Source organism: Capsicum annuum, chromosome 6 (genome assembly GCF_002878395.1).
Source record: "Capsicum annuum cultivar UCD-10X-F1 chromosome 6, UCD10Xv1.1, whole genome shotgun sequence".
NCBI lineage: Eukaryota > Viridiplantae > Streptophyta > Magnoliopsida > Solanales > Solanaceae > Capsicum > Capsicum annuum.
Window position 1 is genome coordinate 40,552,098 of NC_061116.1, and position 21,583 is coordinate 40,573,680.

At 36.6% G+C, this 21,583-nt stretch overlaps 1 protein-coding gene across 1 annotated transcript; it reads left to right on the top strand.

Annotated features, from left to right (window-relative positions):
* Positions 1-302: 302 nt before the first annotated feature.
* LOC107873413 (asparagine synthetase [glutamine-hydrolyzing]-like) lies at positions 303-4,810 on the top strand. Its single transcript, NM_001325034.1, is given in 13 exon segments — positions 303-382; positions 1,282-1,420; positions 1,656-1,751; positions 2,137-2,278; positions 2,484-2,674; positions 2,833-2,994; positions 3,194-3,274; positions 3,358-3,579; positions 3,685-3,819; positions 3,892-3,972; positions 4,052-4,138; positions 4,240-4,347; positions 4,562-4,810. Coding segments are annotated over 13 exon segments (1,773 nt in total).
* Positions 4,811-21,583: the final 16,773 nt, after the last annotated feature.

The following is a 21,583-nucleotide window of genomic DNA, read 5'->3' on the forward strand; positions in this document are numbered from 1 at the left end:
TTGAAGGGGGAATGACGTAGTCATGAGAAAACGCCTATAAATACTGTGGCCATTTCGGTTGATTCACATATTCACATATGCATCATACAACACACTTTTATCTATATACGTGTTATCTTCTCCCAAAACATTGCAACAATTAGCAATCTTTCTTTCTCAATTCCATCTTCAACACTACTTCTTGTTTGTCTAAAAAAAGAAAGAAGCAGAAACTAAATAAGTTTTCTTAATTATATGCATTTGAAGTTATATATATTTTACTAGACGTTTTGTTTATATATCTCTGTAAGTGTTGACTCATCATGTGTGGAATATTGGCTTTGTTGGGTTGTTCTGATGATTCTCAGGCCAAAAGGGTTCGAGTACTTGAGCTCTCTCGCAGGCAATTCCCCCCTTTCATAATTGTTTTTTTTATTGTATTCTGGATAGATTGTTTATACGTATTACACGAGTTTCTATATATAAATACACGATCTAATCAAACTTACTGATTTTTATCGATTTATTAATTCAAGATTGTGTTAGATGTGAAGGAAGATGTTATTGATTTTAATTTTTTTTAGAAAAGAATCAATTTACCCTTGTTAAAACAAGTTCTACGTCAGGTTGGTTCTGTCCTCCTATGCCTTTAGGCTTTAACACACCTCATCTTTATTCCCGCCCCTTTCACCAGACCCCTATCCCACTTCTCATAGTATATCTTTATACAAATACAATTATGTTTTAGGATAATATTCTTTACTTAGGTAACAAATACAAAAAAAAAAATGGTAAGAATCTCACTTTTTTCCTGAAAAAACACTTTTCTTCGTATCGAGGATCTGCCTATGCACAAAGCTGGCAACAGAGATAAATTCAAAATCTAGACCTTATTTTTTCTAAAAATTTTATGTTGCGTTATTTGAATCGTAAGTAATGAATTTAGTTGAACAGTAGACTCTGTCCTAATAGAGTTTTTATGTTGCATATTTGTCTGTTTTGCACCCTCTGTTTAATGTTCTTGCATTACTTTAGTTTTTTTATGAATATTCAAAACTCCGATTATGATAAAGTTTTCTGGAGTTTGTTTTGATGTAACTAACTCGACTTGTCAGTGATTGTTTGAATTAAAAAACAAGATTTAAAGATTATGATGGATACTTTTTTTTTCCCAATCGTGGGACCTAAAATTCTAAATTAATTACATTAAAGTTTTTCTTGTACCAACCCTCACCATGTCATGTTCATGAACACTCAAATTCATGATAAACAAATTCTAAATCAGTGCCTCTGTATTTCTAGATTGAAGCATCGTGGACCAGATTGGAGTGGATTGTATCAATATGGTGATTTTTACCTGGCACATCAACGTCTCGCCATTATCGACCCTGCTTCTGGTGATCAACCTCTGTTTAATGAAGACAAAAAGATTGTTGTTACTGTGAGTACTTCGTATTTTGCTTTTTTCCGCCTCACTGTTGCTCGGACTCTCCAAAAATATTCTCATACCCGTGTCAACCTTTCAAAAGTGAACAACTTTTTGAAGATTCGACACACCCTTGTCGATATTTTGATATTTTTGAAGAGTCTGGAAGCAACATAGTTTTGGTCTTTTGGGTTATTTAAGGCTGAAAATTTTGAATATTTGATGGTTTATTGCGTGTCAAATTTTGCAGGTCAATGGAGAGATCTATAATCATGAGCAACTTCGAAAACGTATGCCTAATCACAAGTTTAGGACTGGAAGTGACTGTGATGTTATTGCTCATCTTGTGAGTATATAGTGTACTTTATTCATCAACTTATTAGTGAATTATATTACAAAAACCAGGCGTTTAGATAAGCTTATAAGCTGGTTTACTAACTTATATAAGTATATTTTGGTTTACTTAAAATTTGTTTTGGCAAACACCAAAAGTATTTGCAAGCCTAATTTTCAACCAAAATCTGTAAGTTGATCAATCCCAAACTTATGCCTTTTCGGCTTATAAACAGTTTTGGTTTGATCAAGATTTTTACTGTTTTATCCCGGATACTTTTTGTAATTCCAAAATTTCCTTCAAAATCAGAATCCATGTTTCTTTGTTTCCTAGAAAATACTGTATTGCAATTTTAAAGAACTTACATAGTGTCTAATAATCAACATGTGTTGATCAGTATGAAGAATATGGAGAAAATTTTGTGGATATGCTGGATGGAGTGTTCTCTTTTGTATTGTTGGATACTCGCGATAATACCTTTCTTGCTGCTCGTGATGCCATCGGAATTACACCCCTCTATATTGGTTGGGGACTTGATGGTAAGATTTTCTATACATCTGCCAAGTACAAATGAATTATGTTTCTCAGACAGACTCTTCAAAGATGTCAACAGATGTCAACAGGACTGCATTTTTGAAGAGTTCAAGCAACATAGTAAACTAAAACTACTATTCTAGTTGACTATAAAGTATCGTGATGCATGTTATTATGTTGGTATTTTTGTCATGTTATTATGTGTCACAGGCTCTGTGTGGATATCATCTGAGTTAAAGGGATTGAATGACGATTGTGAACATTTTGAAGAGTTCCCTCCCGGACACTTGTATTCGAGCAAGAATTGCGGGCTTAGGAGATGGTACAATCCTGCTTGGTTCTCTGAGGCTATTCCTTCCACTCCTTATGACCCTTTAGTTCTGAGGCGTGCCTTCGAAAATGTGAGAATTTGTTATTTTTGGTATTAGCTTTAATTGGGATGAATGGCTCTAGCATAGGATCTAGGCTGTTTGCCTTTCCGCTTTGGGCCTTAGCACCAGATAAGTCTGTAAGTACGAACAATCTTAATAATCTCTAATGAGTGGTTGTTATCTTGTAGTCTGTTATCAAACGGTTGATGACTGATGTTCCCTTTGGTGTTCTGCTCTCGGGGGGACTTGATTCATCTTTGGTTGCTTCTGTCACTGCTCGATACTTGGCTGGAACAAAAGCTGCTAAGCAATGGGGAGCACAACTTCATTCTTTCTGTGTTGGTCTACAGGTGAGTCAGTCCAAAAGCGGATCAAGAATTTAAACTTGATGGTCTCAACCTATATGCGTCCGTTGCAGTTTTTCAGTTATGCATTCAGAATTAGTTGTTGAGATTCTTCTGATTGTTACATATATCTATGCTTCGTGTAAAAAATACGGGTTCAGTTGAAACCAATTGCAATTAATTTTTGTGGTTTATGACTGAACAGGGCTCACCTGATCTCAAGGCTGCAAAAGAAGTTGCTGACTTCTTAGGAACCGTTCACCATGAGTTTCACTTCACTGTTCAGGTTAATAATCGTGGTTTTACTTTGATTTTGATCTCAGGATTTTTTGTTTTCCTTCTGGTAAACAACGCTTTTCATTTTTGCAGGACGGAATTGATGCTATTGAAGATGTTATTTACCACATCGAGACGTATGATGTCACAACGATAAGAGCCAGTACGCCTATGTTCCTTATGTCACGTAAGATCAAATCGCTCGGCGTGAAGATGGTCATATCAGGGGAAGGCGCTGATGAAATTTTTGGTGGCTACTTGTATTTCCACAAGGCTCCCAACAAGGAAGAATTCCACAAGGAAACGTGTCGCAAGGTAATAAAAAATTCTTAGAATACTGCCTTCCTTATTTGGAACCTCATTGAGACAGAACAAGTTATCTTAGAAAACGCTGATCATGTTCTTCGTTCATACACACAGATAAAGGCGCTCCACCTGTATGACTGCTTAAGAGCAAACAAGGCAACATCAGCATGGGGCTTAGAAGCTAGGGTACCATTTCTGGATAAAGAGTTCATCAATGTTGCCATGAGTATAGACCCTGAATTGAAGATGGTATGAAACTAAGCTCGAGAATAGAAGTATAAGTCGATATTCTCTCTATAACTTGTTTATGTGACATTTCAGATTAAAAATGATCAAGGTAGGATCGAGAAGTGGGTTCTTAGGAAGGCGTTTGATGATGAGGAGCAACCATACCTCCCTAAGGTCGAAAGTCATATTTTTCGTGCCTGATTTGCCAATACTAATGGATCAAAACTAACATGTTCTGTTATATGCCCTGCAGCATATTCTGTACCGGCAGAAAGAACAATTCAGCGATGGCGTAGGCTATAGTTGGATTGATGGACTCAAAGCACATGCTGAGCAACATGTGAGCTTCCTAAACGAATTCAGATCTATTACAAACATTATCGTTCAATTTTTGTTGAGTTTTACTGTCAGCTGATCTTGTAAACGATTCGTGTCTCTTAGGTGACTGACAGGATGATGCTTAATGCTGCACATATTTTCCCACATAATACTCCAACTACAAAGGAAGGATACTATTACAGGATGATTTTCGAGAGGTTCTTCCCGCAGGTAATATTAGGCGAGACCTTAAAATTGTAACACCGATACCATACATGAACATCTCATCAAAGGGTAAAGTGAAAAGTGTTAAGTGTTACAGAGTTCCCAAATGTAGTGAGAGAATAGACTAAAAATGAGTGTGTCATACAAAATGGATAGGGAATAGATGGAGTATATTTCTTAAATCAAAACACTAATTCCATACCCCTTGTTGGATTTGCAGAACTCAGCAACCCTAACTGTTCCTGGAGGACCAAGTATAGCTTGCAGCACGGCTAAAGCAATTGAGTGGGACGCTTCTTGGTCGAACAACCTTGATCCTTCTGGTAGGGCTGCTATCGGTGTACATAACTCAGCCTATGAAAATCATCTATCAGGTGTTGCTAATGGGAATTTGAACGCTACGATCATCAATAATGTGCCAAGGATGGTAGGTGTGGGCTCGGCTGCGGAGCTCACAATAAGGAGCTAACACTACTCTGTTGTCCATGACTTGTTCATGTTAGAAATGTTATTGTTATTATTGTTATTATTATTATGTAGGAAGGAGCAGCATATCTTTTTGATATCCTGCTGCATAGAAGAGCATTGGGTCAATGTTAAATTAGAATAAAAGATCAAAACCATATAGAGGTTTTGAAGATCTTGAGCACCACTAATGTTCCATGTTGTGGGCTCCAGTTTATTCCTAGTTGGTGCTTATGTATAATTGTACTGTTTTTCTTTTCACCCTTTAACTCTAGAAATGTGAAATAGTCTGGAGTCATGTTTGTTGATATATCAGTGTCTTTTCTGGACTTTGGAATGTTGGTATATGTAAATTTCTGCCCCCCCCCCCCCCCCCCACACACACACACACAAAATAAAAAAGAAAAAGAAAAAAAGAAGAAGATGATTTCGTCTTGTTACCTGTAAACGATGAAGTTAGGATTGGAGGGAGGGACGTGAACCCTCAACTTCATGTTTGGGACGATTTGGCTAATTTTATATATAATTATCTAATTTTCTATTAAATAAAAGGTGTGAGGGCGAAGACGTATTAACAATATGTTCGTAACATGGAAATCACATTAGGAAATTGAAGCTGAGTATTTAGCTAGAGCAACAAGTGTTATAGCAAAATTGATATTAGAAAAGGAGAAGAAGGTCGCGTTCAAGTTTTTTCACACATATATAACCAATCGATCCTGATGTTGAATTTGCAAACGCATTGTTTGATCAGTGTTGGTTTTGTTACTCTTCTAGAAAGGCAGCCCATTCCTCTTGGACCACTTGTCAAAAAGGAAACATTACAACAAAGAAAGCTACCAAGGAGAATAATTGTCAAAATCACCAACTTAATGGATATGGATCGTGTTGGAAAGTGCTATTGGATCGGGTTCACTCATAAGTGCGCTAATTAGACTATATTAGCTTATTAGTTTCTCCTCCTAAACTCTATCGTATAATGTATAAATACACCAATATGGATGGATGTAGAAAAAGAGATGCATATTAATAGACGGCTAGGATTTACAATAGAAACAAGGTACATCCCCTAAAAGATATCTAGATTGTGGACAAGAGTGTTCACCCATGTTGTGAGAATTTCCCGATGACCGGTAAGAGAAAAACATATGTGATTGAATTAGTACAATTAAGTCGATTGCCCCCATGCACGTATGGGATCAATTACTATAACTTTTTATAAGAGTCGTGGTTGCGCCAAATCCACTTTCGTTATTAAGCGTCTTAAACTAGTATTTACAATTCAAATACCACATGTCATATGCCAAAGTTCAATAAAATGGACAACAAAAAGTGAATAATTACAGAATGAACAAGATACATTTTTAAGCATTTACACCAACAGGAAATGAAACTTTACTCTTGTACATGTTTGATCTTTGCCGATTTTGTGTTTGCTAAAAATGGTTTGCATAAACTACCAGCCAGCACGTGTGGTAACAGGCAAACTGGCACGATCCAAAAGCTAAGGATCATGATAACTCTTGTTGCAGTAAGTTGTGACAACTAAGCCTATCACCCAAACTGATACTAAATGAGAACAACAACATCAAACCCCAAAGTAAGGCTTCTAGAACGAAACCGAACCACACATTTATTATAGTAGCAGAAAAATCTATAACAATTATACCATCAATCTCTCCAAAATCCGATGTCACGGTGTAAGAACCAACTAAGTACATCTCGAAGTCAAAATATACAAATGATAGTCCGAAAGGAACATAATCTGTCTCTGAATACAAAAACAAGACATAAGCTAAACAAAAGGAGGTAGTAGATCAACTCTGGAAGCATAGACGGACCGCTGTTTCGAAAATACTCCAAACACTGCTCGAATCAGCTATTGTGCGGTGCACTCGTACATGGATCTGCACCGAAAGGGCGCAATAGGGATGACTACGATCCACTTGTACTTAGTAGGGATCATAGGTCGACTGAGCAAAGTAGAAAATAAAGTATATAAAATACACACTATGGGCATGTCACCTAAAATCAGAAAATATCCCGAACGGTGGTCTACACGGTCTTTGCTAACAATTCTAAAATACATACATATACCAAAAACAAGTACGAGAAAGAAACACAAATAGATAAACATCAAATCAAACATGTAAATACAACACAGACTATACACAATACATTAAATGCAATGAAGATGGTGATGATGTGTGATGCACGAGGTTGTCGCACAACCTCCGTATACACCTACCGAGCTGTACTCTTGAGGTAGGGCCAATGGGGGTTCATCAACCCATATAAAATCCAATAACTAATACCAATCCAATATCCATAACTCTTCTCTGGCACATACATTGACAGAGGATTTTTAAAGATGTCATATTTTTTGTCAGAAAAAACCAGTATTTCCACGGTGGTACCAATATTTCATGAATGTATATGATATGAAGATGTAATGCTCACAACTACGTAGAATGAGAATCTCCAAATCCAACTAATATACCAACCATGTGAGCCAAAAATCCACTCAATACATCAACCATCCATGATCCAATATAGTCCATAAACCAATAGAGTAAGATATACGCTAATATGCCATTTGATACAACATAAATACCGACTTATACATTTTTCACCAAGAAGAAATAATCAATTACATAAATACCAGACCAACATCATATAAGATCCCGCACGATCACACATAACAAATAATGTCTCAAAACCACCAAATAGCAATAATATAGGTCCCCACATGGGCACAAAACAATAATAAAGTCATTTCTATGATTAGTTCTCACACCCATAACATACTTTTATATCAGTATTAACTACCCAGCCTAATCTGAAGAAAGTTAAGTCATAACCTACCTTGAATGTAGAAAACTCGATCGAAAAACCTCCAATCACAAAGCCTTCTTCTCACGAACGGCCTCGAATCAACTAAAATATACAAATATGGAATCTATGCATTAAAAGAAAGCAAACAATACCTATATTTCACATTTCTGGATCGAGGTACCCCCGAAATGAATTTTTGAAAAAGAAGGATAAAATAAAAAATTTCATTCAGAATATATTATCCATGATTAAAGGAACCCATAGAAGAAAACCCAAGTGAAACGGATTGAAATTGAGGTTTACATTGAAGAAATACTAATTTAGGCCTTACGGGCCAAAATTCCCAAATGTCACTTTTAAAATTGAGTTTTAACAAGCTTTAAATGACAAAATCAAAGAAAATTAATTGAAATAGGAATTTGGAGCTTACCCAAGCTTGAAAATGGAAGAAATCGCCCAAAAGCTCGAAAATTTGAAGCTTCAAGTATAAAAAATGGTTAAAAATCGAGAGAAAGGGGTATATATATTACTCAGGCATCGCTTAAGCGGTCATTCTGCCACTTAAGCAACCGTCTCTCAAGCGGCCAAATGTCGTTTTTGCGACACCCGCCACGCCTACACGTACGTTGCTTAAGCGAACCTAATGTCGCTTAAGCGGGCTTCTCTTAAGCGGCACCCCACAAGCAGCCTAGTCGCATGCACCAACTGAAGACTTAGAAAAATTTCAAGTCTTCGTCAACCCCTCTTGATTCATCCAAAATCCCGAGAATGCTAATGAACTATGCTACACTACTAAATTCGATTCGCCAGACTCAATGACGATATCAGATTTTCAAAAAAATATCGTTGTCACAAAATTGACCCCTGGAACCTATTGCCACAATTTTTTGAACTGAGGACCTAAATGAGATACCAAAGCCGTAAAATCACACCAACCATGTTATCAATCTAAAATTGACGTTCTGAATCTTCTGGCGCAGTCTATTTTTCCATCCAACATATATAACAATAAATGTTAACTGGAGTCAACTAATAAGCCTTATTAACCTCTAAAAACCACAAACTCACACAAATCACACCGAAATGCATTGAGAACTATGCCAATCATCTCCACACCTCAGAAATACCACAAAATAATCACAGAGAGGAGTAAAAAGGTCAAATCATACAGAAATGTATAATTCACAAAGATTACCAAAAGTCAAGACATTACATCATCCACCATTAAAAATCTAGTTCGTCCTCAAACTAAAGGCAAAGGAAGATACCCGAATCAGCAAAAAGCTAGATATAACTACCACACATATCAGACTCGAACTTTCAAGTAGCCTCATCTATAGGTCGATGTCTCCACTGGAGCTTAATCACTGGAGTATATCTACTATGCAACCGTCTAACATCCTTGGCTAGAATATAGGCAGGCTCTTCAACAAAACACAACCTCTTATCTAGCTGCATTAGATCCCAATGAATGACACGAGACTCATTCAGAATGTAATGTCGTAGTATAGAAACATGAAAAACTGGATGTACAACTGATAAATATGGGGGTAATGCTATCTCATAAGCCACATCCTCAATAGTCTGAAGAATTGTAAATGGTCAAATATATTTAGGGCTAAGCGTTCTCCTCTTTCCAAACCTCATCATGCCTTTCATGGGCGAGACACAAAGGAAGACTCGATCACCAACACTAAATCTTTAGGAATGAAGTGCATAATCTGTATAACACTTTTGCCTACTCTAAGCTGCGCGAAGTCAATCCTGAATAACCCAAACTCTATCCAAAGACTTGTGAAGCAAGTACGTACCTTGATATCTAATCTCAGAAACCTCAAACCAGCCAACTAGAGAGTAATAACGCCTATCATAAAAAGCCTCAAAAGGAGCAATCTCAATACTGGAATGGTTGATATTATTATATGCAAACTCCACCAAATCTAGATGTTTCTCCCATTGAACTCTAAAATCTATAACACAAGCACAGAATATATCCTCCAAAACCTGAATAGTTCGCTCTGACTGACCGTTAGTCTGGGTTGAAAGGATGTGCTAAGATCAACTCGGATATCTAACTCTTTTTGAAAAGTCTTCTAAATGTGAGATATTCATTGATCCTTGATCTAAGATGATGACACTGACACACCATTAAGGTGAAATATCTCATGAATATAGATACAAGCCAACCTTTCAGCACTGAAAAAAATTGAATCGAAATAAAATGAGTAGATTTGATCAATTGATCCACAATGACTCAAACACTATTAGAACCATGAGGAGTACGAGGCAAACCAGTCACAAAGTCTAGTGATCCATTTCCATTTTCACTCGGGAATGGGTAAAATCTCGAGTAAACCAATAGGCCTCAAATGCTCTACCTTCACCTGCTGGCAATATAGGAAATGAGCTACAAAATATGTTACATCCTTCCTCATACCACCCCACCAGCTGTGTTATCTTAAATTACTACATATCTTAGTCACTCCCAGATGGATGTAATACATAAAACAACGAGCCTCTTCCAGTATCGATCTTACCCAATCACCCACTTTTGGCATGTAAACTCAACCTCCAATCCTCAAAATAACATCAGAATCAAGTGAGGCTTCCTTAGTCCCACCACTCAACACCTTATCCCGGATCACTCTCAACCCAAGTTCATCAAACTGATGAGCCCAAATTTGCTTCATCAAAGAAGGCCTAATCTCCACAAATGCCAAAACATACCTAGGTGTTGAAATATCAATCTTAACTATCTGGTTAGCCAAATAATAAACCTTTAAGGCCAAAGGCCCTTCCTAGGTCAAAAGATGCAGTAAGCTACCATGCTAGTCGACTTCTAGCTTAAGGCATCTACAACCATATTAGCCTTGCCTGGATGATAGAGAATAGCAAGGTCATAATACTTAAACAACTTAAGCCGACGATGCTACCTCATATTAAGATCTCACTGGGAGAAGAAATACTAAAGGCTATGAGGATATGAGAATATCTCACGACGGACTCTATACAAGTAGTGCCTCCATAATTTCAAAGCAAAGACAGCCACATATTACTCTAAATCATGGGTAGGGTAATTCTTCTCATGGGGCTTCAACTGACGAGAAGCATACGCAATTAGCTTACCCTCATGCATTAACACATCACCTAACCCAACACCAAAAACATCATACTAGATGATAAAATCCATGACCTCCTAGGGAAATGTCAAGATAGGAGCTGAAGTAAACAAATTCTTAAGATTTTGAAAGCTTACCTCACAAGTTTAGACCACTAAAAGTAAATCTTCTTCTGAGTCAACTTAGTCAATGGATCCGCAATAGGTGAAAAACTCTTAATAAAGCTTCGATGGTAACCTGCCAAACTAATAAAACTCTAAATCTCGATAGTAGAAGTAGTCCTAGCCCAATCAAAAACTACTGCTATCTTGGCTGGATCAACCATAATAGCATCCTTGGTCACCACATGACTCAAGAAGGAAATTGACCCCAACCAAAACTCATATTTGGAGAACTTAGCATACAACTTCTCATCCCTCAATCTTTGGAGTACAATTCACAAATGCTCCTAATGATCGATCTCACTCTTGGAATAAATCAAGATATTATCTATAAATACAATAACAAAGGAGTTAAGATACAATTGAAATACCAGTTCATCAACTCCATAAATGTGGCTGGGGTGTTGGTCAACCCGAAGGACATAACCAAAAAATCATAATGATCATGTTGAGTCCAAAAAATTTTCTTCAAAATTTTTGAAGCTCTAATCCTCAATTGGTGATAATCGAATCTCAAATTAATCTTCAAAAACACCGAAGCACCCTAAAGCTGATAGAATAAATCACCAATATGAGAAAGAGGATATTTATTCTTAACTGTCACCTTATTCATTTTTTGATAATTAATACACATACACATAGACCCATCTTTTTCTTCATAAACAAGACAGGTGCACCCCAAGGTGATACACTAGGTTGGATAAATTCCTTATCTAATAATTCCTATAATTGATCCTTCAATTCCTTAACTCTACTAGGGCTATCCTATAACGAGGAACAGAGACGGGCTTGGTGCCCGTCTTAACGTCAATAACATGTCAATATCATGATTCAGAGGTGTATCAAGAAAATTAGTTGGGAAAACATCCATGAACTCACGATCAATACGAACATAATACAAAAGATGAAGGAAAATAATACTAGTATCATGAATATGAGCCAAATAAGACAACCACCCTCTCTCTACCAAACAATGAGTCTGAAGAAAAAATATAACTCTCATGGGACCTAATAGAGCATACCCTTCCAACCTATCCTTGGCATAATTGGCAGAGATAAATTCACAGTATTAGCATAACAATTTAGGATTATATGATAAAGAGCTAACCTATTCATACGCAAGATAACATCAAACTCTATCATGTCTAGGATAATCAAATATGCCAAGGACTCACGGCCAGGAAAGATCATAATACTTGATCAGTGTGGGTGATTCATCACTAGAGAATTTCCTATAGGAGTAGATACACAAATAGGTATGATAAGAGGCTCACTAAAAGAATCAAAACCCGAAGAAAAATATACAGACACATAGGAGAAAATTAACCCTGAATCAAATAATAAAAATGCATATCTGAAGGAAACAAGGATGATACCTGTAATAACAATATTAGAAGCCTCTATCTTTGGTCTGGCGGGTATAGCATAGGACTATCCCCATCCACCACCAGAATGAGTAGTCCTGTGACCACCACCATAGGTACTATTACCTTTGCTTTGCACATCTCTACCTCTCACTATCGATATAGAAGTAGGATGAAAACATAGTGAGGATAGTCCCAGGCCAAATGACCAACCTCATCATACACAAAGCTAACTTTGCTGCCCAACTCAATAAAGAGAGGTACCACTGAGCTAGAATAACCACCCAAAGTTGTTGAACCAGAAAACTCACTACCTGAACCCTGTAAAGCTGTATGCATGGGTTTTTTATGATGCCCATGAAAGCCTCTAGAATCTCTACCTAGAGGAGTGTGACCTCTAAACTTGCTCTAATGGCGCACCCTCTTTGTGCCTTTCTGAGATGCTCGAAGAATAGACTCAATCATCTTTGTATGATTCACTATACACTAAAATGATGCCCCTGACACTACCATCTGAATAGTAGCTAGCTAAAATAAAATATCCAACCCCTTCATGAACTTCTGAATCTTCTTAAACTTAATGACAATGTTGGCATAAAAATATCTAAACAAGGCATGAAAAGATGCCTCATCTTCACAACAGTCATGGATCCCTGCCCCAGGTGATCAAACTCATCCCTTATCTGATCTATCAATTTCATGGTTTGTATTTAAAACTATTAAATAAAAATCGAGTATATTCATGATTAACATCAAAATTTCTTAAAATAGGGAAAAAAGGTTTATACTTGAAAAATAAAGGATTCTTGGGACTCAATAAGTGAAAGGAATCCCATTGATGAATATCCCACCTACTTGAGTTGCTTGAAATCTTGAAGAAAATTTTGAGTGACTTGGAATGGTTGAATTCCTAGAAAACCTTATAATTTTATGATCTTGAGAAAGAGAGGAGATGAGGTATTGCTAACTGATGAAGAATTGGGCAAATAATTCCCTTATTGGGTTTTAAATCGTCAATTAGGCATTTAAGGTGAGGGGAAAATATCAAATCTCCCATTAAATCTTTAATAATAATGCTGGAAATATACGACCTCCATGGCACGGAGGCTATCATAGAGGCTAGCCTTCATGGCACAGTATGTATCGCAGAGACTAACCTCCGTGACACTTCGTGTACCATGGAGGGGCAGTCTCCATGACACGTTCTAATCACGGTGGTATTCTGCCTCTATGTTCCAAAAACTCCCTAAACCCCTTTCGAGAATTCTAAAACTCTCTGGATGACCCTTTTAACACCCTTAAACATTTTTTAACTCATAAATCAACATTTCAAACTTGGGAAGGCCAAAAATGAAATGTTTGAAATCTTGGGGTCATAAAATGGTCATGTAACTTGGACTTAGTGTGAATTAAATGATTTTGGGACTTCTAAACATGGGATGACTAGCTGGAAACTAGTCTAAAATCTTATGGGGTATTATAATATTTGCCTCTTGGGATCATTCATCCCCAAATAAAACTATCTAAGCAGAGATACTTAGAAGACTGAGATCATGCACTAAATACTTATGAGCTGAATCATGATTATGTAACTAAATCTAAAACATGATGCATAGGTTGAATTGAATTTATGAATGCATGCTATGACATGAGGATGGTTGGATAGCTGAGATAGAATATGAGAGAATCAATTTAAGAGAAACCATTACCTTAAGATTAATTTGAATTTGTAGAGAAAAGATAGGGGTAGAGAAAAGATAGGGGTACTTGGCTCGAATATCTGCTTCTGCTTCCTAAGTGGCTCTCTCAATGGATTGATTTCTCCATAAAACCTTAACTAAGGGAATTTTTTTATTCCTTAGCCTACGAATTGATGATCAAGGATCTCAACTGGGACTTATTCATAGGAAAGGCTATCTTTCACGCCCACACTCTCTAGAGGAGCAACATAAGCTGGGTCACTAATGCATTTCTTTAACAAGGAAACATGAAATACTGGTTGCACTGATGTCAAATCTACAGACAACTCTAACTCATATGCTACCTTCCCAAAATAGCTTAAAATCCTATATGGGCCAACATAGCAGGGACTGAGCTTTCCTTTCTTACTAAATCTCTTTACCCCTTTCATGGGTTAAATTTTCAAATAAACTAAGTTGCCAACATCAAACTTAAGATCTTTTATCCTCACATTTGTATAATATTTCTAATGACTTTGGGATGCCTTCAGCCTTTCTTGGATTAAATAAAATTTCTCCATCATCTCATACGCTGAATCTGTCCCTATCAAAGCAGCCTCACCTACTTTAAACCAATCAATAGTATATTTATAGCTCTTTCTATATAGAGCCTCAAACGGAGCCATCTGAATACTATAGTGATAGCTGTTGTTGTAGGCAAACTCAATCAAAGGTAAATGTTCACCAACTACCCTTGAAGTCGATAACACAAGCCCTCAACATATCTTCTAATGTCTGAATGATTCGTTCTTCTTAACCATCTCTCTGAGGATGAAAATCCGTACTGAGATGAACTTGGGTACCAAAACCCTTTTGAAAAGCCTTCCAAAAATAGGAGGTAAAACTGAGTACCTCTATCTGAAATAATAGTCAATGGGACCCATGCAACTTTACCAACTCCCTGAGTTTGAGTCTAGCATAATCCTCAGCTAAAAACTAAGTATCAATTGGTAAGAAATGGGTTGACTTGGTTATTCTATACCAAATCGAATCATATTGACGATGCGTATGAGGTAATCGTGTCATAAAATCCATGTTCACCACTTCCTACTTCTATGTGGGGACGCTGAACTCCATAAGCATATGACTATGAATTTGGTGTTCAACCTTAACTTTCTAACAATTCAAACACTTAGCCATAAAATTTGCAATATCTTTCTTCATACCATTCCACCAATAGATTTCTCGCAAATCATGATATATCTTAGTGGCCCTTGGGTTAATAGAATATTGCACACCATGCGCCTCTGCTAATATTCGTTTTCTTAAACAAACCATACTCAAAACACATAACCTACCCTAACAATGAATCACACCATCTCTCCCTTAGGAGAAAACCTCAACCTTTGAATCTTGAACTGCCTACTTCAACCTGACCAAAATAGGATCCCTCTCTTGTTTTTTTTTTTTCACTTTGGCCACCAATGATGATTCTAAACCTTTCTGAACCCATATACTACCTTCGGCCAAATCAACCAGCTGAACACCTAACCTAGGAAACTTGTGAACCTCACAGACTAACTCCTTATTTTCTTCAACATGTGCAACACTTTTTATAGACATTCTGCTAAGAGCATCGGCTACTACTTAGCCTTACCCAGGTGATACAATACACTCATATCATATTCTTTCTGTAATTCAATCCACCTTCTCTGATGAAGATTTAGATCCTTTTGAATGAACACATGCTATAAACTCTTATGATCCGTAAACACTTCCATATGAACCCCATATAGATAATGCCTCTAAATTAGTAAGAAAAAGAAAACTGTTGCCAACTCAAGGTCATAGGTCGTGTAATTCTTCTCATGGGGTGTAAGCTATCTAGAGTCATAGGTTATGACCTTACCTCGCCGTATCAAAACACAACGAAGACCTACTATAGAAGAATCACAATAGACGACAAACCCATCAGAACCCTCTGGTAGAGTTAATACTGGAGCAAAAGTAGGTCGAGTCTTTAACTCCTAAAAACTCTTCTCGCAGGAATCTGACAGCTAAAATTTGACTTTTTTCTGAGTCAATCGAGACATGGGAGAAGCAATAGAAGAAAATTCTTCAACAAACCATCTGTAGTAACCAACTAAACCCAATAAAATCTTGATATCTGATAGAGAGATGGTTCTAGGCTAATTTCTTAATACTTTAGTCTTTTGAGGATCAACTCGAATGCCATTATCAGAAATTATGTGACCAAGGAAAGCTACTGATCTCAACCCGAATTCACACTTACTAAAATTAGCAAATAATTGGTGATCCTTAAGGGTCTGCAATACAATTCTCAAATGGTCTGCATGACCACCTTCACTATGAGAATAAATGAGGATGTCATCTATGAAGACTATAAAAAATATGTCCAAGTGATGCTTGAACACCCTGATCATCAAGTATATAAAAGTTACAAGAGCATTTGGTAATACAAAAGACATAACCAAAAATTTGAAGTGACCAATAAAGTTTTGAAGGCTGCATTTGGGATGTCACATTTCCTGACTCTATGCTGATGATAGCTGAATCTGAGGTCTATATTAGAGAAATAGCTTGCACCTTGAAATTGGTCAAATAAGTCATCAATCCTGGGGAGAGGATACTTATTCTTGATTGTAACTTTGGTTCAACTGACGGTAGTCAATACATATTTTGAAGGAACCATCTTTCTTAAGCACGAAGAGAACTGGAGTACCCCATAGAGAAACACTAGGCCTGATAAAACCATTATCTAAGAGGTCTTTCAATTGATTCTTTAATTCCTTAAGCTCAAATGGAACCATTCTGTAAGGTGGAATTGAGATAGGCTAGGTATTTGGGAGAACATCTATTCCAAAGTCAATTTTTTCATAAGAGGAACTCTGGGAATATCTTCAGGGAACACTTTTGGAAACTCATTCATTATTGGTACTGACTAAAGACTCAAAGTTTAGAATTTGTATCCTTGACTTAGATGAGATGGTAAATACAACCCTTGGAAATCATCCTTCTTGCCTTAAGGTAGGAGACAAATCGACCGATAGGCACCGTGGTACTATCCCTCAATTCTATGACAGTTATTAGAAAACTAGAATTAGACTATTACATTTTTATAGTTAATTGAAGCATAGAGCGAGTGGAGCTAATCCATGACGAGAATGATATCAAAATTTTTCATCTCTAACTCCACAAGATCTACTGAAGTGACTTTCTGAGGCACTTTGACTGCGCAATTTTTGTATACCCATCTAGCTGTAATAGAGTGTAATGCCCTGAAAATGGGACTCGAGATGTCACACGGTGCTCAAGACTACGAGTAACCCCAAGCTAACCCTTTGAGACTTCTTCTAATTTTGGAACTCATAATAAATATAACTTAGGCGTATGAAATACTAAATTTACTGTCTTAACTAAGCTGAGTTTAATTGAACATAATGTCTAAAAGTATTTAACTAAATAGTCTATACAACCAAATACTTGAAATCTGAAATATAACTAGCAGTCTGACAAGTCTCTACTACCAACAACTAGAGAGCCACTGGGACAGACCCTCGCTAACTTGATCCAAACTAAAAGAAACTAATCAAATACTACATAAAGCTGAAAAGCTGAATAACTGGGTCCTCAAACTATGAGGATTCACCAACTATTGGGACGTAGATAGAAATACTCGCGGTCAATTGCGTTGCTGGAACTGAGTACCCGAACCTACATTATTAAACAATGTAGCACATAGACGTATATGTAAATCAATACTTTTTGAATGTAATGAGTATATGGGGGTGATTGCATAAGTAAAACAATAATTCAATAATTCAAATAAACTTTCAAAACTATATGCTAAATGTGAGTGACTCACCTTGGCTTGAATGATCAAAACTGACGTGATAAAGTATACAAGAAATTCCTGTGAGCCATCAAACTTAGTTCTTATAATACTTTACTTTGGTTTTGTTCTTTAAATTATGTAGGCTAAGTGAAAAAATGCCACCCTTATCAATCTTAAAACTTAAAGCTAAAATTTGATAACTGAAGTCTTAGGTAAGATAATATCTGAGTAAATTTGTGAGCCTTTACCCTTAGTTTTCTCAAAACTATTCTGACATTTTGTTTTAGGATTTAGGGGATTTGGAAGGTTTTTCCAACTGACATACACTATTGTAATACCTCAGGAAATTTTTTGTTGAAATTTTGTGCATAAACGTGTTGGGTTCTATCTTCTAGAATGAATTATAAATTTTTCGTGTGGAATATCTTATATTATGACCCATCATTGTGTAGAGTATCAAATAAGATTTCCAACGATATGTGGATCATTCAAAATGGACACCCGAGCGACAAGTTATGAACATTCCGATCGAACCGTGGATAGTAGTGAACAGTAAAACGTACAGGAAAAAGTACTGAGGCCTGGCGTATTTTTGCTCCAACTTTAAATGATCATAACTCCTTGTACATAATGATATAGGTGATCTACTATATATCAACGGAAAGCTCTACGAGTCCTCTTTCCAATGAAATTAGATTCATCCAATTTGTCTATCGGAGCAAAAAGTTATGGTCGATCTACTTCAGCCTATCAAAAGTAAATTTTTGGATAAACTTCAAACAATCATAACTCCTCGTACACAATGACCTGGGTGAGATACTATATATCAATGGAAAGATATGAGATTTGTCTTTCTAATGAAATTAGTTTCATCCAATTTAGATATCGGAGTAAAACGTTATGGTTGATCTACTTTAGACTATCAAAATAATCCACCAAAGGACTGATTCAAGAATTATTTGATTTTTAGGGGCGTTTTGGTCATTTCCTATCACCCAAAATCCATCCAAACCCTATACTAAAGTCTATTAGAAGCATTATATGTTATATTTCATCAAATTCCCTCAAAAAGAAAATCCTAAGCTCCTACATCCAACTCCAATAACCTCTAAAGTTCACCATTAATTCTGTAAATTTATTCAAGATTCCAAGTTCCTAGTTCGAGAACTCCAAGAACCATCATTCAAAGGTATGATTAACATCTCAAAAATGAGTATCAATCTAAAGTTCATCATTCAAAGTATGTGGGGTTTTTCAATAAGAACTTTCTTTCGTTCTTGTGCCCAAAAGTAATTTTCTTTACAAAGGCATGATTTTTATTTGATTTTTACGAATTTGAAGCATGAACCCATATCTTATGATGATTATTATGAAATCTTGATGTTTATGATTTTGAAAGATGAATTTACATGTGTGGAGATATAAAGCATGAATCTTGAACGATATTTATCATGATTTTGATATTTGGGTCGTGAATCCCCATTGGAAATTGTGTTTTTTTAAAAAGTGTGTGTTATAAGCACATTGATGTTGAATATTTGAGATATTTTGAATGATTTTACCTTTTGATCTTAATGGAGTTGTTTTAAACTCGAGTGTGAAACAAATTCACAACGTGGTTGATTTTGATAGATGGGAATCATGATGGCTCCCGATGTATATTTATGTATTATTAAAATTGTTTTGTTGCGGATGGTCTTTGAAATGATCTGAGCTAAGTCTGGGAGAAATCTTTAGCACCGAGTGGGAGGTATAAATCGACCTTTCTTTCCTAGAACTACGTGCCCCCGTAGGAGTGAGCCTGAGAATGATTTATATAGTGATCACTAGTTTGTGTGGATTTGATATCGATAGTCCTACTCTAATGGCAAGGATAGGATGGCTCTCCCCAACGTGGGTTGTATGTTGGACTCCATATAGCACACATGGTTTATATCGGTTATAGGATCTCCTAGTGTGTGTGTGTTTCCTTGTGTCTATGGTGAATGGTGTAGTGATTTGAAAGTGGAATTGTGACAGTTATTCTTTCAAAAGATTTAAATGATATTTACATTATGAGAATTGATATTCTTGATGAACTGAAAGTGATTGACAAATTATATGATAACTCGCATGTGTTATTGTACTTATTTCTTCCTCTCATAATTATGATGATTTTCTTCGGGCTATGTGAGTCTTTCATACATCCTACATATTTCTTATAAATAATTATGATGATGATGTTTATAAAACTGCATACACCCTCATATACTTGGTTTCTTTCCATGGTACTGACCCACATCTTCGAATGTGGGCTGCATTTTCTTGGAATGTAGATTCAGGTGCTCAGTTCCAGGTTCGACAGTGATTCTTCGGGCATGCTGTTCTACATCCTCTGTTGTGGTGAGTCCTCATGTTCTGAGGACGTGATGTCTGATGTTGGTTTCATAAAATTGTTTACATTTGATAACTGAGTATGAGTCAGTTGGGGCATGTCTCAATGGATCGCTGATTTTATTGATTTTCTTAGAGGCTTGTCAGACTAGTATAGATATTGGGAGTTGACTAATAAGTCATATTTTGTTATATTTCTGAAATTCTTTTATTCTTGGATGATGATTACTCTGTTGATATTTGAGGGTTATTTATGAAAACCCCGTTGATTTGTGTTGAACTGAATGAAAATGGCTCAAAGGGTTAGCTTGGGGCTACTCGTAGCCTCAACCACCGTGTGACGCTTTAGAACCCATTTTTGGGGCATTACAAACTTGTTATCAGAGCCTAAGGTTTTAAGGTATCCTAGGATGTCTGACAAGCCACGTTAAGTAGAGTCTTGATCATCGGTGTATAGCGCGCCACACTATGAGCAAGAGGCTACTAGACGTTTTAGCAAAAAGTGTGATTCTTTCTTTCAGAAGTCTATCATGCTTAAAGTGTCTCTCTCTGCTATTGATTCGTGCTCTCCTGTCTTTTAGGTTAACTAATACCCCAATAGCTTTCATGGACCTCATGAATTGAGTGTTCAGACCTTATCTAGATACGTTTTTCATAGTGTTCATCGATGATATACTGGTGTACTCCCGTAGTGAGGATGAACATTCAGATCATCTTTCAACTATCTTGTAAACCCTTAGAGATCATAAGTTGTTTGCCCAGTTTAGTAAGTGTGAGTTTTGGCTAAGGTCAGTTGCTTTTCTGGGTCATATCATTTCTTCCGAGGGTATTAGAGTTGATCCCCAAAAGACCAAAGCTGTTAAAAATTAGCCTAGACCTATTTCTCTGACTGATATCCAAAGTTTCTCGGGTTTAGCTGGCTATTACCGCTATTTTGTTGAGGGTTTCTCCTCTATAGCGTCTCCTATGACTCGGTTGACCCAAAAAAAGTGAAGCTCTTATGGTCCAAATCTTGTGATAAGAGATTTCAGGAGTTGAAGACTCGACTCACTTCAGCCCCTTTTTTGACTTTGCCTGATGGTGTTGATGATTTTGTGGTGTACTGTGATACTTCGAGAGTTGGGTTGGGTTGTGTATTGATGCAGAAGGGTAAGGTGATAGCTTATGCTTCTAGACAGTTGAAACCCCATGAGAAAAATTACCCCACCTATGACCTTGAGTTGGCTGCTGTTGTGTTTGCTTTGAAAATCTGGAGACACTATTTGAATGGTGTCCATGTTGATATTTTCACTGATCATAAAAGTCTACAGTATGTGTTTACCCAGAGAGAATTGAATCTTAGACAGAGATGATGGTTAGAATTGTTAAAAGACTATGATATGAGTGTGTT